At 44.9% G+C, this 26,729-nt stretch overlaps 1 protein-coding gene across 2 annotated transcripts in view; it reads left to right on the top strand.

Moving 5' to 3' along the window:
* Positions 1-300: 300 nt before the first annotated feature.
* Positions 301-26,729, top strand: part of UTP25 (UTP25 small subunit processome component) — a 44,960-nt gene continuing 18,531 nt past the window's right edge. For both annotated transcript variants that reach the window (XM_065936281.1, XM_065936280.1), the window contains exons 1-11: positions 301-497; positions 1,145-1,184; positions 1,892-2,132; positions 3,684-3,854; positions 5,800-5,888; positions 7,231-7,641; positions 9,604-9,823; positions 17,367-17,569; positions 18,908-19,090; positions 19,223-19,335; positions 20,034-20,279. In XM_065936281.1, the coding sequence (XP_065792353.1) occupies positions 391-497; positions 1,145-1,184; positions 1,892-2,132; positions 3,684-3,854; positions 5,800-5,888; positions 7,231-7,641; positions 9,604-9,823; positions 17,367-17,569; positions 18,908-19,090; positions 19,223-19,335; positions 20,034-20,279 (2,024 nt within the window). In that variant the 5' untranslated portion in view covers positions 301-390. The remainder of the gene's footprint in view (positions 498-1,144; positions 1,185-1,891; positions 2,133-3,683; positions 3,855-5,799; positions 5,889-7,230; positions 7,642-9,603; positions 9,824-17,366; positions 17,570-18,907; positions 19,091-19,222; positions 19,336-20,033; positions 20,280-26,729) is intronic.

The raw sequence follows: 26,729 nt of genomic DNA, 5'->3' as shown, positions 1-26,729 counted from the left end.
TTTTTATTACGGCCTAATATAAAGCACTGCATTCACCCATCTCCGCTACTACACGTCCACGCAGGCTCATTCTCACAACCACAACGGATGCACAAAGTACAACCATCCATTGACCTATCTGGGGAAGCCCGCCTGCCTACTTTTGGCCGGTCTTCGTTTTACAGCCCAGAGATGGGCGTGCGAGCACGTGCTTCCAAAGACCCCCGCTAGGGGGCGAAACTGGAAACAGGAAATTCCAACGCCTGTCGCACAAGCGCGACGTAAAGCGGGTCTGCTTTATGGCACGCCCCTGCCGCCGTAAAGTGCTGCCGGCGGTCGCGCGTGAATGGGTCGACAGGTGTAGTTCCAGGCGTGAAGATAGTGGAAGTGGGCGGACTTGCGGTGCTCGCCATGGGCAAACGTGGGAGCCGGAGCCAGAGCCAGCTGCTCGGCTCCCTGACTAAAAAGCAGAAGAAGCATCTTCGGGATTTCGGCGAGGAGCACCCCTTCTATGACAGGTGTGGAGGGGCGCGGCGGGACCCACGCTGCCGGCCCCCTCTCCCAGAGGGAGCCCGCGTGTCCCGGCGTTGGGCCCGCGCGCGCCGCGGGGCAGTGACAGGGCGCCCCTGGCGCGTCCCCCGCTGCTCCGGGCTGGGCGTCCTGGCGACTTTCCCCCCGAGACGTGGTGTTCTCCGGTCTGCCTGCCTTTCGTTGAACCGGTCGCTTTCTGCCAGACCCCTACACCTTATGTGGGGGAGGGTGTTGGGCGGTGGTTTTTGTATGGTCAGGGATTTTTCTGAGATCGTTTTGTTTTTTATGGCTTTGAAGATTTGCTTGGGGCTACCCTGGTGGCTCAGACGGCAAAGAATCCGCCGGCAATGCGGGAGACCCGGGTTCCATCCCTGGGTCGGGAAGATCCCCTGGAGTAGGAAATGGCAACCCACTCTAGTACTCTTGCCTCAGAAGTCCCGTGGACGGAGGAGCCGGGGTGGGGCTACAGTCCAGGGGGTCGCAAAGAGTCGAGCACGACCGAGCGACTGACACACACATTTATGTTATAATGTATTTCTAGTCTGCCATGCTTATTTAAAGTTGTATCATTAGACTTTTTCCTAATTGGTGCCTACCAGTTAATTAGAGTTTAACATTACCTGTTTCTTCTCAGGGTTTCCAAAAAGGAAGCAAAACCACAGACTTGTCAACTGGTAATGCTTTATACCTTTCTTATTATAGTTGATTCTGGGCTGTTACTTCTCTGAGATTATATATAATAATAAAGTTTGGGTACATTTCCTCTCTTTTATTTTAGGTGTAAGCTATTATTTTCATAATATTGCTTAGTTCTGAATGTGGGTGTGTGTTTAAATTCCATTGTGATAACTAATACAGTACAGAGTTTGAAACTGTCCTGAGAGGTTAGCATTTTAGAACTTGTTAAGGAGGCATACCAGAGGGCTCTTGGTATTACTAAGAGGAAATATCTTGTGTGCTCAGCATAAAATAGAGTGGAAAATCATCAAAGGTCTTAAGTCATTAAAACAGACTCAGAAAAATTGCTACATTTTTTGTTGTTGTCGTTGCATTGTAGTTTTTTCTGTTGTTCCTTTAAAAGTGCCAAACGTCTGACAGGTGAGATTGCCTTATAACCTAAAGCTCAATGTCTGTAGTCGACTTTCTTCCCATATAGAAGATTAGCAGTTCAAAGAGGAAGAACTTTTAGAAGCATAGCTAGGTTAGCTATTTTAAATAAATTTGGTGCAAGGTTTGGTTGAATAGGTATTGCATATTTACAGAAAAGCTAATTTTAATTTAGAGAAATCTGAACTTGTTCCTCTGTGGACCTGATGGTAGTGATGGGGTAGCCATGAGAACAATATACTTCTTGTTTTTAAAATCCCTATTTTCCTTCCAGTCAGAGAGTTCAGATACTTCAAGTTCTGAAAGTGAAGCAGAGAGTGAACCAGAACAAGTGTCTGGTTACCATCGATTACTCGCCACATTAAAGAATGTTTCCAAGGAAGATGAGGAGGAGGAGGAAGAAGAAGAAGAAGAAGACAGTGTTATGGATGAGACAGAAACGAATCTTGAAGATGGCGATAGTGACATCAGTGAGGGGGAGGAGATGGCCGCAGCGTCTGCTGATGTGCAGAGCAGTAAGTGTCTCTGGTGTGGGCCTAGTGTCTTTGCTGGGACCGCAGACAGATTGCCGCGGTGGTGCAGTGCCCTGAGCTATATGAGCGGGGTGAGAGCAGATGAACTCAAGGCAGAGATTCTTAGCCCTGCTGGCCTTGGTGATAACTTTGAGGTCTGACAGAAAACACAGGATCCTCTGGCCATAAACATGGAGAAGTGACATTTTTGCTTATGATTTCCAGGACTTCAATCCTGGTTAAAGTTCCCCTGATTGGGAGGAAAGGGAACATTTTGTAGCAGTCTCAATTTATTAAAGAGATTACTGTCCCTCCCTTAGAGGAACCATGTGTAATGGAAGATAGACACGAAATATACAAAACATTCCAAGCAGCAGATCTGGATGGAACAGATAGATATAAGGTGATGAAGAGATGCTGCCAGGGTAAATGAGGGAAGGCTTCAGAGAAGAGCTGGGATTGAAACCTGAAGGGACTGCCTCACTCAGACATCTAGGTGACTTTTTAATTTAACTTTAAAATCAAGTTTATTGAGGTATGATTTACATACAATAAAGTATACCCATTTCAAGTATGTAATTCAGTAAGTTTCGACTAATGTGTATGTCTGTATTACCACCACCAAAATCAAGATACAGAACGTTTCCAATACCTACAAAAAGTTTTCTTCTTATCCCTTTACAGTCAGCTTCCCAGGCCTGGCATCAGGCAACCACTGACCAGCTTTCTTTCACTATATATTAGTTTTGTCTGTTCTAGAAATTCTTATGAGTGAGAGCGTACCATAAGTACCCTTTTGTGTCTGGCTTCTTTGGCTTCTCCTGTGTTTGTGATTCATCCATGTAGTTCATGTTAGTAATTCATTTCTTTTTGTTGCTGGAGTAGTAGTTCGTTGTCTGAATATGTCTGGGTAGCTTTTTGTACCCTGTTATCTTAGTACCTGTTTGCCTGACTATTGTGAAGATGAAAAGTTTTTTTTTTTTAATTGTAGAAGTAATATATATATATCTACTGTAAAAGTTTAAGAGGGTAATACAGTTAACCTATAATTGCACCACCCTGAGATGAACACCTTTAACATTGTATATAACCTTCCAGACTACTTTTTTATGGATGTATGAATGAATATGAGTCTATACATTTATTTGTGAGTATGTGTAGAATGGTCTCATATATTCATTCCTATAGCATACTTTTCTTCATTAATAATATAATGTTTGTAACTGTGGATTCACATTAGCTTAATCACGGAGTATTCCATTGTACCTACTGTGTGGTAATTTAATTAGTACCCAATCGATAGAAGTGATGAAATCATTTTTCCAGTTGTTTGTTATAATTAATGTTGCTTTGAACATCCTCGCATGTACTGGATCAACAGTCCAGCGTAATTTTAAAACTTCTGTCTTCCAACTTGAATTGGCTTAAAGGTAAATGATAGCGGTGAGTGTCAGTGTCAATATAGGCTGAGGAATTAAATTACATTTGTCAACAGAAGTATAATTGTATTCAAGAGCAGTAAATAATTTTATAAAATGTTTCCCAAAATTGTAGGTGTGGCCTCACCTGCTGACCCTGAGGGAAAAGATGGACATGGGCCACCGGGCACATCAGAGGAGTCCCCCGAGGAGTTTACAGACACAAAACATGAGTCACTCTTCAGCCTAGAAACCAATTTTCTCAAAGAGGAAAGTGGCGGTGACTCTTCTCCGAAAGCATCACAAGGTCAGAGCCTGGTGTACATTGTTTGAATTCACCTGGTGCTGCTGCTGCTGCTAAGTCACTTCAGTCGTGTCCGACTCTGTGCGACCCCATAGATGGCAGCCCACCAGGCTCCGCCGTCCCTGGGATTCTCCAGGCAAGAACACTGGAGTGGGTTGCCATTTCCTTCTCCAATGCATGAAGTGAAAAGTGAAAGTGAAATCTCTCAGACATGTCTGACTCTTCGCGACCCCATGGACTGCAGCCTACCAGGCTCCTCCGTCCATGGGATTTTCCAGGCAAGAGTACTGAGTGGGGTGCCATTGCCTTCCCTGGTCACCTGGTGCTAGGTAGGGGCTAGTGCTTGTTAAATCTCCTGATACTGGAATGGGCAGCGCTAAAAACAGATAGTTTAGCTGTTAGATGTAGATCTGGGGAGAAATGTTTCTCCACGGTATTTTGTATTTTTCAGGGCCTAGGCCGTGTTGGGAGTGGGGGGTTGTTCAGGAGAACAAACAGTTGAAGAATGATAGCAGGGAAGACCAGTTCCCCAGACCTGACGTTCCCACAGTTGGGGTCAGGGGAAGACCTCTGATTTCTTTTCCCAAGCAGAGAAGGAAGAGAATAGTACTTTGCATTTTTCTCTCTACCCGTCACTTCTCAATTCCTGTAAGCAGCAATTTTACAGGTTTGTGAGACCCAGAAGTGGCCGATCTAATTGGTCCTTATCACCAGGGAGCACCGCGGAAGCCAGAGCGCTCCGCCTCTCCCCTCAGTCTCTCTGCGTCTCTTGGACAAGGCCTGCCTGTGGATGGCTAAGGCGGGTCTCTGCCGTCTCTTGGGTTTCATGTCTCTGCATGCGCCTGGACGGGCAAGTCAGGCTGGTCTCAGTCCCGTGTCTGACTGCCTCTTTTGGTCCCAGTGCCATTCTTCAACCAGGTCTGCCACTGAAGTTGAAATTTTAATCCTCATTTGGTTCTCTTAGCTCTTCTGGAGAAGAGGGAGAAGTAGCAGGTAGAATTTAGGCTCGAACGCCATTCTGAACTTAAAAAAACCCTTAAAAAAAAAAAAAAAAAACCCTTATGTTTCATAAGGAAGCTTAACTATCGTAAAGTTTCTCTGGCGGTTTTGCCTGTACAAATATATTAACACCTTGAATTCTTATTTCCTGTTGTTCACACTTATCTTAGGTATTGTTGTTAGGTGCATTGCTTTTGAGGTTTTCCTGCCTGGGTCCTGAATAGGTCGTTGAACTTTGCTTCTGAAATGAGAAGGCTGGCTGCCAGCACAGAGCACTGAGGGTGACCCTGAGCGCAGGTGGTACCGTTTGAGCCTTTGTTCGCCTCGGTTGAGTGTCGAGCATGTATAGATGTCTTCAGTGCAAGTTAAATCAGACATGAAACCCGCCCTCAGGGATCTTGAGGTCTAGTTAGATGAGGTAGGACATACGCACATGTGTGTTGGGGTGGATGGTGGGGGACTTGAGAGTGATGACTGTCTGTAGGGGACCAGAGGCAGCCTGTTAGTGGGGCCAGCCCCGTACCTGGGACTAGTTGTTTACTATGAGTCAGGGCTAACACTCAACTGATCATGTTTGGATGTACAAAAATGAGGTGAAGGAGAGGATAGAATTTTCAGTTAAAGGAAGGAAAACCACAGTGGCAGAAGCATTTGAGAGTCATGTCATTCAAAAATTACGTTGGAGAAGTAGGTTAGAGATGTATATTGAATTTAAGACAGAGAAGTTTCTTCAAAGGTTTTTGAGCTTGGAAATAATGTGGTTAAAGAAACGCTTTAGGGAAATGAATGTGTCAGAAACTTTGAAGCTCTGGACTGGAATAAATGATGGGGGAAGTAGATGGGGAAAAAAGGTGAGTTATCATCATGAAGAACACCATGTCATTAAAAGGAAAGACTAAAAAATCCCTGTCATTTGCTCTAACTGTTCTAATCTTCTTTTCTAAATTAGATCCATTTGTACAACATGTGAACACAAAATTGAAAGAAAAAGAAATCCAGGCTGTTGCCACAAATCCCAAGACTACCGAACAGCTAAAAGTAAGCATTGTTCCATCATCACAGTCACAAATGGAGAAAAGCAGTGATTTTGGGCTCTAGTGGTCTCCCTAAATGTGTGATACACATCGGTGGCAGATGACTTGGTGGGGAGCGGGACATAGGAAGGCTGGAAGAGCCTGTGTGTGTGCTCACTCGCCCAGCCACGTCCGACTCTTCATGACCCCGTGGACTGTAGCCTGCCAGGCTCCGTGTTCGTTGAAATTTTTATTGAGATAGTTCTTAGAGATGCGGTTGTAAGAAACAATGCAAAGATACCCATACGCTCTTTGCCTAGTTTACCCCAGTGGTAACATCCTGCAGAACTGTAGCACAGTATCGCAGTTAGGAGATTTCCATTGATCCAGTCTCCTTGTCTCACTCAGGTTTCCTTGGTGTAGCTACTGTTGATTTGTGTGTGTTACTTAGTTCTGCACTGTTTTATCACATGTGTCGGTTCCCATTTCCACCACCACAGCCAACATGCAGAGCATTCCCAGCTCTGTGAAGATCCCTCCTCTTCTCTGGTGCTATTTCATGACCGCAACCACCTCCTTCCCCCCTTCCCGAACCCTTGGTAATGACCACTCATCTGTTCTCCATTTCTGTCATCTTGTTGTCTGAAAAGTGTTCTAGAAATACAATCATACAGGTTGGCTTTTTTCACTTAGGATAGTTCCCTGGAAATTCATCCTACTTGCTGGCATATATTTAGTAGTTAATTCTTTTTTATTGCAGAGGTCATCCTTTATTGCTAAGATCAACTGTTTCATTAGAGTGCAAGCATCCCTTCCACTCCCCCAAAAAAAATCCCAACAAAAACCTCATTCAAAAAAAACACCTTGCTCCATGCCCAGGCAAATTTGGAAAACTCTGGGTTAAACAAAGGGGAACAGAGTCCTTGTCACAGGACTCAGCAGAACCTTCATATCTATTCTGCCGCGACTCTCCCTGAGGGGGATTAGGTTTTGTAGTGTTTATCAAAGTTACTTGACCATTGAGTCCTTTTTTTTTGTCTAGAATAAATTTTGACTTCCTACAGTGTGGTCCACAGCACAGTCTGTGACCCACTGATTGGCTGAGAGCTTACAAGTTTTCTAAAGTCAGAAACCTTGCGCTCTGACCCGTGGCTCTGTTCTCTTCTGTCTGTCTGAATTCTGTAACCTCTGAATCTCCACATTTCCTGAACTGTAAGAAGAGCATTATAGTGTTTACCTTGCACGGTTGTTGTTAGGATTAAGTGAGAGAATCTGTAAGTCATCAGAGGCCTAGGTAAGTTATGAAGTACCGTATGAAGGTGAGGTACTGTCATTCATTTCTAACTTCTTGATTCTTTCTCCCTCAGTGGCCCATCCTGGGCCAGGTTGTCTTCTCATCCAAGTTTCAGAAGTTGGAAACCTTTAAACCCCCAAAGGACATTGACTTAAAGTCAGTTCATCTTCAAAAGCCCCTGGAATCCACCTGGATCAAGACCAACAGCCAGTTCCTCTCTGGTCCCCAAAAATCAAGTAGCCCCTTCACACCCCTCCAGAAAGAGCTCTTCTTAATTATGAATTCTTACCGGGACCTGTTCTACCCGGAAAGGACCGCCCTGAAGAATGGGGAAGAGATCCGCCACGTGTACTGCCTGCACATAATAAATCACGTCCTCAAAGCCAACGCACAGGTGCTTGGCAACAACAGCCGACGCCGAAGCCAGAAACTCGGGGTGGGTGACGACGACGACTTCAGGGACCAAGGGCTGACCAGGCCCAAGGTGAGTGGCGGCAGACTTTGCCCTCCAGGAGGCCGGGAGGCGCTGCCGTGTAGGCCCTGGCACTGAGCGGGTTCTCAGGGGCTTTAATAATCGGAGCACCGAGTAAGTCCAGGCCTGAGCGTGTTCGCCGGGCGACGTTAGAGCGGTGCTGCAGACGGCTCAGTGGGCTGGCTCTAACGGTGGGTCTACCTGAAGATGTGAGTAGGAGGTACCTCCGTGATAATTCTCCTTGGAGATAAACCTGATCCTCTGCGTAAGTAGCACTCCACTGTACATCTCGTCTTTGTGACTGTCAGAGCTGGGTGGGTCCTTAGGGAACTTTTTACTTGGTCCCTGCATATTACATCTGTGGACACAGACCTAGATTCATAAAGGGCCTTGTCAGAGAGAACCAGGGAGAGAGTAGCACAGACAGGACTAAAACCAAGGCTTCTCTTCACTAAGCCACGTACCTATGTAAACCTTGGGAAGCAAAACCCCTGTTTTCCCATTGTATCATTATTGCAACTTAAAGTGATGATTACATGTGTGTGGGCTCCTAGGCTTAAGCGCCAGTGGTTTGAGGGCTTACATAGAAAATGTCTTCTGACTTGCTACATTTTTCATGATGTCGTGTAGCTAGATACTGTACCTCCCATCCCCCTCACCCCTTCACCCATGTCTCTGTATTGAACAGGCCTCATCTTCTTAGATCCTTCTCATTGAGCTTAATAGGATTCTTAATAGGATGATGCGGCTCTTAAGAGATTTCTTAGTCCAGCCCTCTTGTTCGATAGCTGGGGAAAACCACTAGACTCTTAGTGTCCCAGCAGGGCAGTAACTGCCCTCGTCAAAAGTGATCCGTCATCCCCACGCTGTACCAAGCTGAGTCAGTGCACCCCTCTGGCTGTGCTGGATGCCCTTCTGGGAAACCACCTCAGAATCTTGAACATCAGGATAGACTGATTATCTGTTTCCATTTAGAACTGCAAAACAGGGTATGAGGTAGAACACCCAAGTGAAACTGATCTGACTGGGGTTATTTCCACTGATTGTATTGTTTACAGACTGTATTGTTTACACAGGGTTGAGTTGTTTAGTCACTAAGTCGTGTCTAACTCTTTTGGTTCCCCTTGGACTATAGTCCGCCAGGCTCCTCTGTCCATGGGATTCCCCAGGCAAGAATACTGTGGTGGGTTGCCATTCCCTCCGCCAAGGGATCTTCCCAACTCAGGGATTGAACCCATAACTCCTATATTGCAGGCAGATTCTTTACCATTGAGTCACCAGGGAAGCCGCAGCGAAGTGTAGTTAGAAAAAAACCCATGTACACAAGGGTAGTTAGAAATTATTTGTTAAGCATCTTCTGTTTTGTTTTTTTTTCCTCAACAGTTAATACTAAGCATTTTTAGAAATGTTAGGAAAACTGATTCCTATATTTCCCATTGAAATATGATCTTATTTCAGAAATACTTTATCGTCATTTCTGAAAAGTGTACCAGGAAATGTACTAGAGAAGTAATGATAGTTTAGTCCTTACTAGCTTAATTTGTTCTCTGCTAATACATCTGATTCTTTATTCAGCATATTCCTTGGCTGAAATCATGATGAAATACATGAAATCACGATGCTGAATGAGTTCTGTAGGAGACAGAAATGAGTAACATTTCTTGTCTTCAGAGAGCTTTGTCTGTTTATGTCCTTGGGCTTTTGCTGGTGCATACCGCTGTTAAAGGCATAGAGTTACCCTAAAAGGTATTCCCGCATTCTGCTTAAGAATGTCCCCCACGGGGCCATGAGATTGAAGTCCATAGGACACGGTGCTGTGGGTCTGAAAGATACCCAGCCTGCAGTACTGAGCCAGGGCGTCCCTGCCCGGGGCTGCGGATCAGGGGACTCGTTAGCTCCAGGTCCCCCGCGGGCTCACCTCGAGCTGCCCTTCCTTCCGCTAGCCCCCAAGGCTGCCCACCTCTCCATCAACAGGTGCTGGTCGTGGTGCCGTTCCGGGAAGCTGCCTTGCGGGTGGTGCAGCTCTTCATCAGCCTCCTGGAGGGCGACAGCAAGAAGAAAATCATTGTCAGCAACAAAAAGAGGTTTAATGGAGAGTACGGCTCCGATCCCGAGGAGCGACCGCCCAACCTGAAGAGGCCTGAGGACTACGAAGCTGTGTTTGTGGGAAACATCGATGACCACTTCCGGATTGGTAATTGCCCCTTGTCCAGACTGAGACCCCGAGGGGCTGGGTGTGAGGCACGCATAGCTGGGAGCCAGAAGCCTGGAATTAGACATTCTCTCAGAGGGTCACTGCTAGACTCCTGGCAGAACCAGGTGCATCTGAGGCATCTCTTCTGCCCGGGGAGAGCCTTGCTTTGGCTAATGGGGTGGACGCTTGGCTGATGAAATGGAGCGTCTCCAAAGGCATACATGAAAAGCGTATGTACATATGTAACATGTACATGTGTAATGAACGTCTCGGCTCACCCATAGCTGGTAGCTCCTAGTGCTACAGGAGTCCAAGGGAGCTGGAGGTGAAGGGGCTGAGTGGGTCAGTCGGGAAGGTGAATTAACTGAAGGGCTTGTGCATAGTGGACTCCCCCCCTGCCTGCTGTGTGGAGTTATCTCTACCCCGGACTTACTGACTCCCGCCCGACTTTTCGCATTTTTGCTTGTCACATTCTGCTCCCGTGTATTTGGTTGGTTGTACATGGAAAAATTTCTTGGAGAATATTTATTATCACATACACTCATTTACTGATTATTTAGCATCTACTGTGTTAAGCACTGTGAAGTAGCTGGGGATATAGGATTAGAAGGATTAAAAGTTACTCTTAAGGAAGTCCAGCCCAAAGGCAAATCAGACAGTATGAGATGGAAGATGTGTTATGGTTAGAGGATGCAGTGGCTGTTTTAAGTATTTAAAGCAGATATCCATACTCACAGTGGACACAGGACTGTTTGGGAAGATCTGCTGCTGGAAGTACTGTCTGTACTATGTCGAAACCTGGATAGGATTTAGCCAGTTACAAAGTAGAGAGATCTGAGTGAGGGAAAGAGTTTCAGACAGGAAACTGTGCGGAGGCATGAGGATGAATAAATAGTATGACCTCAGACTCAAGAGGCTTTAGCACGGCTGGAGTGTGAGGTGCAGGGGGTGAGAGTCGATGTTTAGTTTTAAACATGTGCAGGTGGTCCGCGAACAGCTGATAAATCACTCTTTTTTTTAATTGATGTATAATTGACATGCTAGTTTCAGATTTACAGCATAGAGATTCATTGTCTATATACCTTACAAACTGATCACACAAAAAGTATAGTTACCATTTGTTGCCATACAGAGTTAATACAGTGTTATTGACTATGTTCCCCATTGGCATACATTGGATCCATGGCATACGTTGGTGGTCTGTTCACTTCTTAAGTGAATGTTTTGTACCTCTTGATCACCGCCCAGCCCAACCCATGTTGCCCACCCTCCAACCCCTGCCCCCATTTTCTGGCAGCCACCGATCTGTTCCCTGTATCAGTCTGGTTTTTTGTTTGTTTTGTTTCTTAGATCCACATCTAAGAGATATCATATGGTATTGATAATTGTCTATCTGATTTATTTCACTTATGGTAATACCTTCAAGGTCCATCATTGTTGTTGCAGATGGCTAGATTTCATTTACTTATGACTGAGTAATATTCCATTGTGTGTGTGTGTGTGTGTGTGTGTGTGTGTGTCTGTATACCACAGCTTTATCCATTCGTCTACCTGTGGACTCTTAGGTGGCCTCCATACCTTGGCTATTTTAAATACTGCAGTGAACATAGGAGTGCATATATCTTTTTGAATTAGTGTTTTTGTTTTCTTTGGATCAGTACCCGGAAGTGAACTTGCTCAGTTGTATGGTGGTTTTTCTGTTTTCTCTTTTGGTGATGGTCCTGTTTTTAATTTTTGAGGCACCTCTGTACTGTTTTCCATGGTGGCTACACCAGTTTACATTCGCATTAACCGTGCACAAGGGTTCCCTTTTCTCCACGTCCTTGTCAGCACTTGTTATTTCTTGTCTTTTTGATGAAACCTCTTCTGACAGGTGTGAGGTGATATTTCATTGTGTTCTGTTTTCCCCTGTGCTTTGGTTTATTCAAATGTAAAATGAGGCTAATACCAACTTACATGGTGGCTGCAAGAACTCTAACTCAGTGTCACAGTCTATTTGTTATTTCATTTTGATCATCGCACTTACTAGCCACCTGATACATTATTTGTTTTTTAAAAAAATTGAAGCATGGTTGATCTGCAATGTTGTGCTGATTTCAGCTGTACGACAAAAGTGACTCCGTTATACATATATTCTTTTTAATATTCTTTTCCACTGTGACTTACCCCAGGAGATAGAATATAGTTCCTTGTGCTATGCAGGAGGACGCTGTTGCTCATTCATTCTAAATGTAATGGTTTGCATCAACTAATTGCAAACCTCCAGTCCATCCCTATCCCTTCCCCCCCAGCAGCTGCAGGTCTGTTCTCTATGCCTGTGAGTCTCTTTCTGTTTTGTAGACAGGTTCATTTGTGCCTTATTTTAGTTTGCACATGTAAGTGATATCATACGGTATTTGCCTTTCTCTTTCTGACTTTCTTCATTCTTCACTTCGTATGATAATCTCTGGTTGTATTCATGTTGCTGCAGATGGCATTGGTTTGCTCTTTTTGTGGCTGAATAGTATCCCATCACACACACTGAGTAGTATTCCTATATATCTATATTTATTCATATATATACACATACATACGGACACACAGCCTGCATTATTGTGCTCTTCTTATGGCTGAGCAGTACTCCATCACACACGCACACGCACACGCACACACACACACACATACCCGCCCCGCATCTCCTTTATTCATTCTTCTGTTGATGGATATTTAGGTGGTTTCCATCTCACACACACACACACACACCCGCCCCGCATCTCCTTTATGCACTCTTCTGTTGATGGATATTTAGGTGGTTTCCATCACACACACACACACACACACCCGCCCCGCATCTCCTTTATTCACTCTTCTGTTGATGAATATTTAGGTGGTTTCCATCACTCACACACACACACACACACACACACACACTCCCGCCCCGCATCTCCTTTATTCACTCTTCTGTTGATGAATATTTAGGTGGTTTCCATCACACACACAGACACACACACACACACACACACACACACACACACACACACACACACACACACACACACCCCGCATCTCCTTTATTCACTCTTCTGTTGATGAATATTTAGGTGGTTTCCATCACACACACACACACACACACACCCGCCCCGCATCTCCTTTATTCACTCTTCTGTTGATGGATATGTAGGTGGTTTCCATCACTCACACACACACACACACACACACACACCCGCCCCGCATCTCCTTTATTCACTCTTCTGTTGATGAATATTTAGGTGGTTTCCAACACACACACACACACCCGCCCCGCATCTCCTTTATTCACTCTTCTGTTGATGAATATTTAGGTGGTTTCCAACATAAACACACACACACACACACACACACACACACCTGCCCCGCATCTCCTTTATTCACTCTTCTGTTGATGGATATTTAGGTGGTTTCCATCACACACACACACACACACACACACACACCCGCCCCTCATCTCCTTTATTCACTCTTCTGTTGATGGATATTTAGGTGGTTCCATGTCTTGGCTATTGGGAACAGTGCTGCTACGAATATAGGGGTAGGTGTGTCTTTTTGAATTGTAGTTTTGGCCAACTATATCCCCAGCAGTGGGACTACTGGGTCATATGGTAATCTTGTCTTTAGTTTTCCGAGGAACCTCCATTCTGTCTCCATTAGTGGCTGTACTGGCTCGCATTCCCACCAGCAGTGTTGGAGGGCTCCCTTTTCTCCACCCCTCTCCAGCACTTGTTGTTGGCAGACTTTTTAATGATGGCCTTTCTAACTGGAGTAGGATAGTACCTCATTGTACTGTTGATTTTTTTCCTTGTGGCTTTGGTTTGCATTTCCCTGATCTTTAGTGATGTTGAGCATCTCTACATATGCCTGTTGGTCATCCCTATGACTTTGAGAAAATGTCTGTTCAGATCCTCAGCCCACTTTTATTGTTTGTTTTTCTGATAATGTGTCACCATAATTCTTTATATATTTTGGATATTAACCCCTTACCACATATGCAAATATCTTCTCTAGTTCAGTAGATCGCCTTTTTGTTTTGTTGTTGGTTTCCATTGCTGTGCCGAATATTTTTAGCTTGAAGTAGTCCGGGAGAAATACCAATAACCTCAGATATGCAGATGACACCACCCTTATGGCAGAAAGTGAAGAGTAACTAAAAAGCCTCTTGATGAAAGTGAAAGAGGAGAGTGAAAAAGTTGGCTTAAAGCTCAACATTCAGAAAACTAAGATCATGGCATCTGGTCCCATCACTTCATGGGAAATAGATGGGGAAACAGTGGAAACAGTGTCAAGATTTTATTTTGGGGGGCTCCAAAATCACTGCAGATGGTGATGGCAACCATGAAATTAAAAGACGCTTACTCCTTGGAAGGAAAGTTGTGACCGACCTAGATAGCATATTAAAAAGCAGAGACATTACATTGCCAACAAAGGTCCGTCTAGTCAAAGCTATGGTTTTTCCAGTGGTCATGTATGGATGTGAGAGTTGGACTGTTGAGAAAGCTGAGCGCCGAAAATTGGTGCTTTTGAACTGTGGTGTTGGAGAAGACTCTTGAGAGTCCCTTGGATTGAAAGGAGATCCAACCAGTCCATCTTAAAGTAGATCAGTCCTGGGTGTTCATTGGAAGGACTGGTGCTAAAGTTAAAACTCCAATACTTTGGCCACCTCATGTGAAGAGTTGACTCATTGGAAAAGACCCTGATGCTGGGAGGGGTTCGGGGAAGGAGGAGAAGGGGACGACAGAGGATGAGATGGCTGGATGGCATCACCGACTCAATGGGCATGAGTTTGAGTAAACTCTGGGAGTTTGTGATGGACAGGGAGGCCTGGTGTGCTGCAATTCATGAGGTTGCAAAGAGTTGGACACACTGAGTGACTGAATTGAACTAAACTGACTGAGTCACATTTAATTTTGCTTTCATTGCCCTTGCTGGTGGAGCAGATCCAAAAAAATATCACTAAGACTGATGTCAAGAAAGTTGCTGCCTGTGTTTTCCTCTAGGGGTTTTGTGGTTTTTCAGGTCTTACGTTCAAGTCTTTAATTCATTTTGAGTTGATTTTTGTAGTTGGTGTAAGCTCATGGTCCAGTTTCATTCTTTGCATGCAGCTCTCCAGTTTTCCCAGCACCATTTGTTCATGAGACCATCTTTTCCACATTGTATATTTTTGTCTCCTTTTCATAGATTAATTAGCTATAGAAATATGGGTTTATATCTGGGCTCTCTATTTCTGTTCTGTTTGTGCTAGTACCATACAGTTTTGAATACTGTAGACTTTTAGTGTAGTTTAAAATCAGGGAGCAGGATACCTCCAGCTTTGTTCTTCTTTCTTATGATCAGTTTAGATATTCAAGGTCTTTTGTAGCTCTAAACATACTTTACGATTATTCTAGTTCTGTAAAATATATCATGGGTATTTTGATAGGAATTGCATTGAATCTGTAGTTTTCTTGGGTACTGTGGACATTTTAACAATGCTGATTTTTCCAGTCTCTGAGCATGGTATATTTTGCATTTGTTTATGTCATCTTCAGTTTCTTTTAAGACCTTATAATTTCCAACTACAAGTCTTTTACCTTTTTGGCTAGATTAATTCTTAGGTATTTTATTCTTTTTGATGCAGTTGTAAATGGGATTGTTTTCTTAATTTCTCTTTCTGATAGTTCATTATGAATGTATAGAAATGCACCAGATTTCTGTATGTTAATTTTGTATCTTGCAGCTTTACTAAATTTATTTGTTCTAACTGTTTTTTGGTGGAGTCTTTAGGGTTTTCTCCATAAAATACCATGTCTTTGTGCTTCCTGGACCTGAATGTCTGTTTCCTTCACTGGGTTAGGGAAATTTTCAGCCATTGTTTCTTCAAATAAGTTTTCTGCCCCTTTCTGTCTTCTCCTCCCTCTCCTGGGTCACCCATAATGTAGATGTTAATGACTCTTTCTCTCTCTCCTCCTTCTGGGACTTGTTAATGCTGATGATAGAAACCTTGATGCTGTCCCTTAAACTGTCCTCATTTAAAGAAAAATTTTTTATTTTCTCTTTGCCATTCTCTTGGGGTCATTTCCACTGCCCTGTCTTTCAGGTCACTGACACTCTTTCATATCGTCTAGTCTGTGGATTCCCTCTAGTGTATTTCTCAGCTCAGTTATATTCTTCAGCTCTCTGAGTTCTTTTAGAACTCACTCAATATTTTCTCTTTATTGAGTTTCTCATGTGTTTGTTTATTCATTATCTCCCAAGTTTGGTGAGCGTTTTGATGACCATGACTTGGACTTCTTTATCAAATAAACTGCTTACATCTGTCTCATTCAGTTTTTTTCTGGGGTTCTGTCTTGTTCCTTCAGTTGAAACATGTTCCCCTGCTTCCTCATTTTGCTTGGCTGTTTGTTTCTGTATATTATGCAAGCCAGTTATGGCTCCCTGTCTTGAAGGAGTGGCTCTGTGTGGGAGATGAACTGTATTGTTTAACCTTTTCCTAGTTCTTGGTTGTCCCACAAACTCTCTGCTTGTTTCACTCCTTTGGAGTCCAGAAACGCAGCCTCCCCGCCACCTGCCTGAGCCTGGCACTCAAGGGATGTCCCCATGTGGGCTGCACGCGATCGTTGGCTCTGGTGGTGCCCTGCGAGTGGCGTGGGAGGGGGTCGGCGGGGCTGCTTGCTGTCCGTGTCTGCCAGCGCTGCCCGCCAGCAGTGCAGGGCAGTGGGATGGGGGGTGTTCACCCACTACTGTGGGTGTGCTAAGAGTGAGTGTGCAGAAATGGTGCCCACCAGTGTCATCAAGGTAGAGGGCGTTTGTAAAAGTGCTTTCCACCAGCATTCTACCCCCAGAGAGTCCCCAGCAGTCTTTTGCCCCTCTGGTACATGCTTTCAGATAAGCAGTCTCCTTCACGTACCACTTGGGCTCTTTACAAACTGCTGCTTTTTGCTTCGGAATGAGACGTGGGCAGGAAATATAAAATTTTGTGACAGTAGTGTTAAGACCATCATTAGTGAATATATCTATCCAGAGCTTTATGCAGAGTGAAAGAGAGCTTGCAGGTGAATCCAGGGATTTGTAGAAGAGCTGTCTGAATCTGGAAAGATAGATAAGGACCACCAGTCAGTGATAAGAGAACCAAGTGTTGAAGTCATGGAAACCACCAGTAAGGAAAAGAACATTTCAAGGAGGATGTGCTTATACATTAAAGACAAGAAGCACCAAAGAGCTTTTGGTGACCTTTAGCAAGAGCTATGTCAGTGGCGTCCTAAGAATCAGAGGCAGACTGCAGTGCATTGAGAGTGAGGAGGAAATTTTAAAAGTAGAGACGATTTTCTGGAAGATTTGCCATTGAAGAAAAGGAAGAGAGAGTGGGGGCTAGCAGGGACCATCAATGTAAAGGAGGGGTGATGATAATTTTAATAATGAAAGCAGTTTGAGTACAGTTACATGCTATGGGGGAAGCTATGGAAGGTATAAGGGGAGGTGGCACTTTGAGAAGGTGGAAGCTGATGGCTTGGTGGTGACTAAAGAACTGACATGTCCTTGGCTGTTTGTGTAGGAGTGGCGATTCTGCAGAGGAGCATCCGACTTTACGCCCCCTTCTATTCCTCGGACATCCTCATCGCCTCCCCTCTGGGCTTGAGGACCATCATTGGTGGAGAAGGAGAGAAGAAGAGAGATTTTGACTTTCTGTCTTCTATTGAGCTGCTCATCATTGATCAAGCTGACATTTACTTGATGCAGAACTGGGAGCATGTCCTGGTAATGTTGGTCATTCACATTTAAAGGCAAGAAGCTCAGTGGGTTGAGTCTAAAAAGATTATTAAAGTCCAGATTAAAACTCAGTTAGTTTGGAAATGAAAATGTTCCACATTTTCCAGTTTGAAAATGCGAAGTGTCCCCTCTGCTATCCACAGGTTGGTCAGTATCCAGAAAGATAAAAACTCTTGTTGATCTTTTCAAATCTCCAGATAAGAGTTCTTCCACTTAGAAAGGTGGCTTCTGCTAATAGACTGCTTTAATGTGGTTGGTTGGTTGAAATCCCTCCTCACTGAGGATGTCTTTATCTAAAATAATTCCTCCTGCAGTTTATGCTCATTCTCTTTTATTCAGTCTTCCTTGGGAAAAGATTGCTCATGATTTCTTTATGTGTGATGTTTTACTGATAAATGTGAGTTGTTTTTGTCCTCCTACCATAATTAGTGCTGTGATTTTTTTTTCTCCCTCTCCACATACTCTGCAATGTCTTTGAGTTTAACAGTCCTCATCATGGAACCATAGGTTTATTTTGACAGTATAAGGCAAGTGAGAACTTACCTCTTCTACAACTCCAGGACTTAGATTAAGTTTGCAACTAATAAAAGGGAGTACTTATAAAGTAAGGAATAAATTTATAGTATTTGTAACCCTTCAGTACACAAGGTAAAAATATGATTAACGTAGAAAAGGCCTGTTGATGGTTGTGGTGGTGGTTTACTTGCTAAGTTGTGTGCAGTTCTTGTGACCCAGTGGACTGTAGCCTGCCAGGCTCCTCTGTCCATGGGATTCTCCAGCAAGAATACTGGAGTGAGTTGCAATTTCCTTCTGCAGGGGATCTTCCCGACCCAGAAATTGAACCCAGGTCTTCTTCATTGTAGTTAGGTTGTTTACCGACTGAGCTATGAGGGAAGCTGATGGTTGAGTCATATTTAATTGGATGACGTGTAGTCACTCAGGGAGTCTCCTAATGTTTTAAGAACTAGATCATGGAAGGACAGCAGTTCTGTTTTCGGTGTCATTTTCCTTCTTGTCCAAGTCTGGAACCAAGTTGCTTATATGAGTAAGCAGGGTGGCATTTCAGAAATACTCTGTATAGGTACTATCTTGATTCTTTTTGAAAGATCCACAAGGTGGCCAGTTTGAGCTTTATCTTCGCATTGGGAATGTTCACTTGCCTAAGGACAAGTCACTCTCCTGCCTGACCTGCAGTTTTCTTGCTGTAACTTGGGAGATGATAGTATGCGTTTCTCGGGGTTAAGTAAGACAGAAGGCTGATGGAATGCTTAGCAGTGCCTTCCAGGTAAGTGCTCAGTATTAATGGAGTATTATTTCTGCTCGCAGCATTTGATGAACCACATGAACCTGCTGCCCTTGGACTCACATGGGGTGGACTTCTCTCGGGTGCGAATGTGGAGCCTCAACAATTGGTCCAAGTACTATCGCCAGACCCTGCTGTTCGGGGCCCTGCAGGATGCCCAGATCAACTCGGTGTTCAGCAAGTACTGCGTCAACGTGCAAGGCCAGGTGGGGTCTCCCCTTCTCTGAACCTGCGGGAAGTGTCATGTGTTGTTTGGGTCGTGAGGCAGAAGGGGAGGATTACATTTGGTCAGCAGCGGGGATAGCTCACCTCCTGACGCGCTCCCTGACTCCTGGCAGGTGGCCGTGAGGAACGTCCCGATGACAGGCTCCATCAGTCAGGTCCTGGTGCAGCTCCCGCACGTCTTCCAGAGGATGGAAGCGGAAAGCCTTGCTTCCGTGATTGATGCCAGGTACCCACATCCCCTGCCTTCCCACTGAACCCTGGGAGTCCCAGAGAGGGCTTTTACCTGGCTGTTCAAACTTAGAATTGGACTCCACGTTGGCTTTATTGATGACCGTTTACCAGATGAAATGAGGTGATGCACCTCCGTCATGGCATTGACAGAGGACAGGGAAGCGATGCCTCTTCCTAGGTCTGATACCTAGTTAGTGCAGCGTTGGTGGATCAGGGGTTCTTTCCCCTAGATGGTGGCATTTTAAAATTACATTAATAGCTTAATGCTGCATGTCAGCAACTTAATTCTAAGCCCTTCGGGGCAAGAACTCTGTTTTCCAATTTTCTATGTTATTTTCTTCTGTTTGCTCATTGTGTTAGTCAGGGGACCCTTGGTAGCAGAATGGTGCTTATTATATGGTAGGTGTTCAGTAAATGTTTGTTGACTGACAACTGAATGAATGAGTGATATGGTTTATACTTCCTAGAATAATTCTCTGGGATATACCGGTGTCACGTCCACACTCTGTGATGAGTAGTGTTAGCACTTTCCAAAGTGTTGAACAAGTCTAGTCTCTTTGCGGTGCGGTAGACCAGATTGGCCTCTTAGGGGAGGTAGAGGGAGATGAGACTCGCCCGGGGTCATGTAGTTAGCACTCATCCTTTGGGCTCACTTCCAGACCGCTGACTTTGCCCTTTGCCTTTCCAAATCAGGTTCAACTTTTTCGTGAACAAGATTTTGCCTCAGTATCGGGATGCAGTCATGTCCCACACGCTTATCTATGTCCCCTCCTACTTTGACTTTGTGCGTCTCCGAAATTACTTCAAGAAGGAGGAGCTGAACTTCACTCATATCTGCGAGTACACCCAGAAGTCTGGGGTCTCCAGGGCCAGACACTTCTTCCTTCAGGGAGAGAAGCAGTTCCTGCTGCTCACCGAGCGCTTCCACTTCTACAAAAGGTGAGAAGTAGGGCCGGGCTTCAGGCGTCCTCTCTGGAGGGCCTGCTTCTGAGTGTACGGGGGGCTTTGCAATGCTGTGGTCCTCCCTATTCCATCTCCTGGAGGGCCGCCAGAGTTCTAGGGGCTGGACAGGCTTTTCTTGATGGGTAGTTTGGTTTTCTTCCAACATGGATGTTGCTGGAAAAGGTTGTAGAAATGAATGAGTGACTGCAGCATGTTATATATAGATGTGGAGTGGATCCATACTTAGGGTACTTCCTAAGTAGCTTTCTTGAGGGTATGTCCCTCAAGAAAGATGTTACAGAGTCTAGCAGCTTTCGACAGGGACAACTCATGTCAGTAGAGCAAAGGGAGGATGGAGCCTGTCACAGAAGCACGGATGAAATATTGGGGACTGTGTGGAGATGGACGCTGAGCGCAGTGTCAGTGTTCCGGAAGTTCCCGTGTGTCCAGAGGTGGTGTGCACACACTCCATCACCAGAGAGAACAGGGACCAAGGGCCCCTTGATGTTTATGAAGAGCAAAAGCTGAGGCCCTTAGAGGTGGATATTTAAGAGCTTCAGCATTTGCTTAGCTTCCCCACCATGTGACTTTGACAAAATTGTTGGGTTGAGCTGTTGTTTTTTTTTAATTAGAGCGATAGTAATATTGATCCTTCTATTACTGTTTGAGATAGCTGCAGCCCTTTGTGCACCCAGACCACAGTTATTTTATTGTTTTGCTAATTCTGTCTACTGCCAAATGTAAAAGCCTCCTTTAAGCCCTTACCTAGAGAGAGATGGAAATTGCATCCTATAACCTTTTCTTTCCTGATTCACAATAATGTTCAGTGAATTTAAGTTCTGACTTTACTCGGCCATATACTACTGAGGGACACATTTCCTCAGAGAACCTCTAACAGCTAAGCCAGAAATCTTCTAGGCTTTGGAGCTTATTAGTTGGTGCACCTTGGCATTGCGTTGCCTTTTAGTTTATGCTGGTATTGGATGGTGTTCCCCAGAAACCCTCTCCTCAGCAGGAAGACCCAGCAGCCTGCCGGGTGAAGCAGGCCGGCACGGCATGACCTCTGCATTCTGCTGACAAGGGTTGTCTTCCAGCCGAGAGGCGAGGCATGACTGCATCTGTGTTGACCAGGCTTCATTCTTGGCTGTTTGGCCCAAGAGTTTTAACAAATGCCTGCTTCCCAGCATCATTATTTGCTTCCTTCCAGTAAACTGTTGTTTTCATTCGTGTTGGAAAGTGGTATTTTGGGGGGAATTTGCATTCAGCAGGTCTTAAGAGCCCTTAGTTTTCCAGAAGCTTGACACATCAAAACAAGTCCTTTGAATGAAGTGGATGAATTGGAAAACTTCCCAGCGTGATTGTCTCGCACAATTGTGAATTAAGCTGGGATGAGGACTGCTCTCAAAGAGCAGCTCTTCAAGGAGAAGGCGTGGTGTTAAGAGGAGCCCCTTCTCTTAAGTAGGTGGGACAGTCTCCTGTCTTACACTGTTCATTTACTGACCAGACAGCTTTGTCCCCAAAGTCACGGTGAAGACAAACCTGACATGTGTCATTTGCCTTATACCCTGGATCCAGTTTCTGGGTGTTAAATGTGAATCTAAGTAACTTGCAACTGCCAATTTTCTCAAGGTTCCCAACTGTAGAATTTTTTTGCTTGAGAGGTCACCAACTCTCAATTGGTGATGATAGGTATTTTGATCTGCAATGTCTTTGTGATTTGATTCTTTTAATTTGACCAGGGGGAAAAGTACATGTATTTCAAACTTTAGTAACCAACTCTAAAATTCTCTGTCTGTATTCTCTGAGGAAGTAGGCGGTGTTAGACATACTGCAGTTCATTTGTGAGCTAATGAAAAGTTTTCAACCTGAAGATTTGTCTTCTTTGGGGAGATGAAACCAGTAGAATCATAGGGCTGGATTGGCCTTTGGTCATGATACTCCTGAGGTAAGGACAGTTCGCAGCTCCTTCTCTGAACATTATCAATGGGTAAGCACAGCATGAAGGATTGGCACTCAGAAGCTCTGGAGATGGGATTTCTGGAGTTGGGAAAGGCCGCCTGGGGTGTTTCTGGGTGCTCCTTGCCCCAGTGAGAACCCCCTCTGCAGAAGAAGCAGAACGAGTCTTTATAGACTATGGAGGAACCAGCCTTTCAAGTCAGTTGTGGGTGCCTCGTTTACCATTGACAGTTGGCAGGTAGCATAGATGTCTGGAATGTCGTTAGTTTTAGGTCCTGTCAGAGCGTTAGGCCATACTTGTTGGGGTCATGGAAGACACAGAACATGTGCAAGAGAGGAGGAATGCAGGGGAAGGGGTGCAGAAGATTACAGGAGTTGGTGCTGCCTGCCCCTCTGAAGAGGCCCTGCTCAGCTTCTCTGATTTCCAGAAGATACCTCGTCTCTGTTGTACTGTTAGTCGCTAAGTCATGTCTGACTTTGAGGCCCCATGGACTGTGGTCTGCCAGGCTCCTTTGTCCATGGGATTTTCCAGGAAAGAATACTGGAGTGGGTAGCCATCTCCTTCTCCAGGGATCTTCCCCGCCCAGGTGTCTCTACTGTAGATAAATTGGTACTAAGAGATTTTCTTAGTTATTAAGTATACCTATTGGAGTTGGTTTTGTTGTTTTATTTTGTTTTAAAAATACTCTCATTATAAGAGTGTTATTGTTAGAGAACCTGGAAAATCTAGGTTAAAAAAAATGAAATCACCTATAATCCCACTGATACAAATACTCATTTTGGTATATTTCTTTCCTGACTTTTTAATGTCAAAAAACTTGTGTACATGCACACAGACACAGGCAATTAAAAAAAAAACAAAAACCAAAGTTGAGATCCCAATATACATATAGGGATTTTTTTTTCTTTTATATTAAGTGTTTTATGTGTTCATTGAAAAAAAATCAAGTTAGCCTTTTGACATGTATACCTGTGTGTTATGGATATGTATTTTTAAGTTTATATATGGTTCTGTCACATCCTCCCCCCACCAACTTTTTATTTGGTAAGATTTCATTTCAAAAGACATTGTAAAGCTATCGCAGTGAACGTCTCTAACTCCTTCCAGGTAGACTTGGCCAGCTGTTAGCATTCTTCCCCATTCACATGCACTCACATTCTGTCTCTCCTCTCTCTCCACCATATCTCTTATTTTTTTTCTTCCTGAACCATTTGACAGTAAATTATAGGAGGCTTCATGACACTTAACTCCTAGATCTTTCAGCATGTAAAGTGGCTAAAAACAAATTTCTTTCATTTATTGACATTCCACTTGACATCATTGTGATAACATCATCTGATATTTAGTCTGTGTTCAGATTTTCCTAGTTGTTCCCCAGTGACTATTACAGCTGTCCGCCACCAGCAATCCAGGATTTAGGATTTAGTTGAGTATCATACATTGCATTTGGTTAACATGTTTCTTAAGTTTATTTTAGCAGTTCTTAAGCTGGGAATAGTTTTGCTCCCCAAGGGACAATTGGAAATATCTGGAGACATTTCTGGTAGTTACAGCTGGAGGGTTATTCTAGTGGCTCACGCAGGTCAAAGCCTGAGTGCTGCTGAACACCCGGAGAGTATCTGGCTTAAAATGTCAGCAGTACTGCGGTTAAGAAACCGTCATCTGGAATAATTCTCTTCCTTTTTGTTCTTTGTCATAATACTGACATTTTTTTTTAGAAGTCCAGTCCAGTTTCCCGTAGAACGTCCCACAGTCTGGAGTTGCCCATTTTCTTATTATTTAGATCAGTGTTCTCAAACTTTACTACACATTGGAATCCCCTAGTAGAGTTTTTAAAAAATCTCATGTCATACCCCAATATCAATTACATAGTGTTGGAGATGGGGACCAATTATATAGTAGATATTTTTAAAAAACAAATAGGTGATTCAACAGGCATCCAAGTTTGGAGATCACAGACTTAAACATTATTTTGGTAATAATTCTGCATGGAGGCACAGGGTGTCAGTTTATCCCATTTTGGGTGATGCTAAATGTAATCACTTGGTCAAAGTAGGTCCGCTAGATCTCTGCCTTATAAAAATACCTTTTATGTTTAATTATAAGTAATCTATGAGGTGTACATAGCATCCATTTTAATGGTTACTTAGTGTTACATACTTTGAGTGGGTATATAATTAACCCAGTTTCTGTTTTAACGGGCATGTAGATTTGTTGTTTTCTGCTATTACGTACAATAATGCCACGAGCATCTGTATGTGTGGCCGATGGCATAGTTGCCTAGGTATTTCCTTAGGATAAATTTGGAAAGGAAAACTTGTTTGTTCCAAAACTGTACACAGTTTAAAATTTGCTATACGTTGCCGCTCCCATCTTCTCCCTTTCCCCCCCAAAATACATACAGTAACTTACACTCCATTAACCTATCTCTGTAAACCCCTACTTGTTGCCAGGAATGATTTGATAGTCAAAATGGAACCTCATGGTTTTACTGTCTTTTTCTTTCCTTCCTTTGTTTTCTGTAGTTATCAGTTGAATGGAGCGCCTGAGTGGGTAGTTGGCCTGGACACACCTCTTGCGTCAGGTCACTAGAGTGGGAGTTGTGAGTCTGGTGAGGATGTGGTTGTTGCCATGGTTACCATCCAGGTACCACAGACTGCAGTTCCTCCAGCAGACAGCGGCCCGGCGCTGGCCCTGCCCCCCTCTCAGCTTTCCCCCGGCCCTGCACCCCTGCGCCCGGGGAGAGCCCCTCCCCGCACTCTTGTCCGTTCCCCCACTCCAGCCACTCCTGCTCGCTCCTCCACACAGGCTTGAAGTGGGGCAGGGGCCCTCCGACCAGTCCAGCTGAGATGCAAGCAGCTCCTCTCCACCCTGGGCTTTCTCAGGGTTCCTGCACCACCCTATGTGGTGGGAAGACCTCTCTCTGCCTTGTTCTGTGAGCGTCTTGGAAAGAGTTTCCTGCTTCTCCCCACTGGCCGCAAACCTCTGCTTGTATCAGCGCAGGCTCTTGGGCTCCATAGGCTTCATGCCCTTTCCTTAGGGACAGACTGCTCTTGTTTTTCACTGGGTGTGAGTCTTATGGTGGGGAGGGACGAGGTGAAGGGGTTAATGCCCCTCCCTTGAAAGTGAAAGTCGCTTAGTCGTGTCCCACTCTTTGCAACCCATGAACTGTACAGTCCATAGAATTTTCCAGGCCAGAATACTGGAGTGGGTAGCCTTTCCCTTCTGCAAGGGATCTTCCCAACCCAGGAATCGAATCCAGGTCTCCTGTATTGCAGGCAGATTCTTTACCAGCTGAGCCACAAGGGAAACCCCGCTCCCTTAGGGTAGCGGATTTTTGCTTCATCTGACCCCACCCAGCAGTTGACCTTTGTCCCGTTCATTGGCTTCAGGCTTTAGCTTCATACACAGTATGGGTCTGGGGAAAGAGAGTTTTCCTGTCCGCACTGCCCGCGGGGTCTCTTAGGTCTTCTGCCATGTCTTCAGGGCTCCCAGTGGAGGCCTGTGGAAAAGACCTCGTGAAAATGAAGTGAAGGTGTGTCCGGAAACCCCAGGAATCCTGAACTCGCATGCAGACCCATAAGCGCCCTTTGAGAGCGTGTTGGGAGTGCAGCGGTTTCTTCCTTCCCACCTTCATGGCAGCTGCCCCCTTCCCCACCGCGCCCGGCCTGAGGGGAAGTGTCCTGGCTTTCTTCAGACGAGCTTGTCACTCTGGGATTCAGTCAGTGATGGGCTGAAGCCGGCTCATTCCTGCTCTTGAGATCTGGTCGCACGTCTCTTCTCATTTCCAAGTTCAGGAGCGTGACACTGGTCGCTTGAAACGAAGGGTTTGCACCACAGACATTGGCAAGTGCTTCAGATCAGCGCCGTCCCTCCCCCGCCGAGAGCCGGTTACACACACACCAGGGCGCCTCTGAATCCCTTCACCTGGGGCCTCGCGGCGTCGCTGTCTAGGCTCAGGAAGGGGACTGCTGCTGTGGACTGTCTTTTTCCTGTAGCGTGGGAGCAGTGTCCTCTTGCATTTTCTCCATACTAAGCAGAAGCGAGACTCCGCGTTTGGGTGTGTTTGTTTTGCTCACTGCTGAGGCAGCACTGTGTCTGTCAGCTTCGTTCGTTAGCCGTTAGAATTCCTTTATGGAAAGGGGATGTGGAAAAGTGAACAAAGTAATGGACTGCAGTTACATTCTGGAAGAGGAGGGTCTCGAGAGATAAGGCTGGGCCACGGGATAAAAAGACAAGGGAAACTTATCCTCCATGAATAAAATTCCCGAGGAAGTCTAACACCAGCTGTGTCTGAGAGAGGCTGACGAAAAATCAGAACCTTATCAGCCTGTGAAATCTTTTGTTAGGAGGGAATGATTGACCTCAACCTAACCACAAGGCGAGTCCTTAGGATGTGCCTTCCCACCACCACGGTGCAGCCCTGTGGGGCAGGGGAAGCGTGGGGAAGCTCTTGAAACTAATTGCCTTCCCAGAATGCCTGATGGTCC

Source organism: Muntiacus reevesi, chromosome 5 (genome assembly GCF_963930625.1).
Source record: "Muntiacus reevesi chromosome 5, mMunRee1.1, whole genome shotgun sequence".
NCBI classification, from domain to species: domain Eukaryota; kingdom Metazoa; phylum Chordata; class Mammalia; order Artiodactyla; family Cervidae; genus Muntiacus; species Muntiacus reevesi.
The sequence above is the reverse complement of the archived record's forward strand: the minus strand, read 5'-3'. Positions and strand labels throughout refer to the sequence as shown.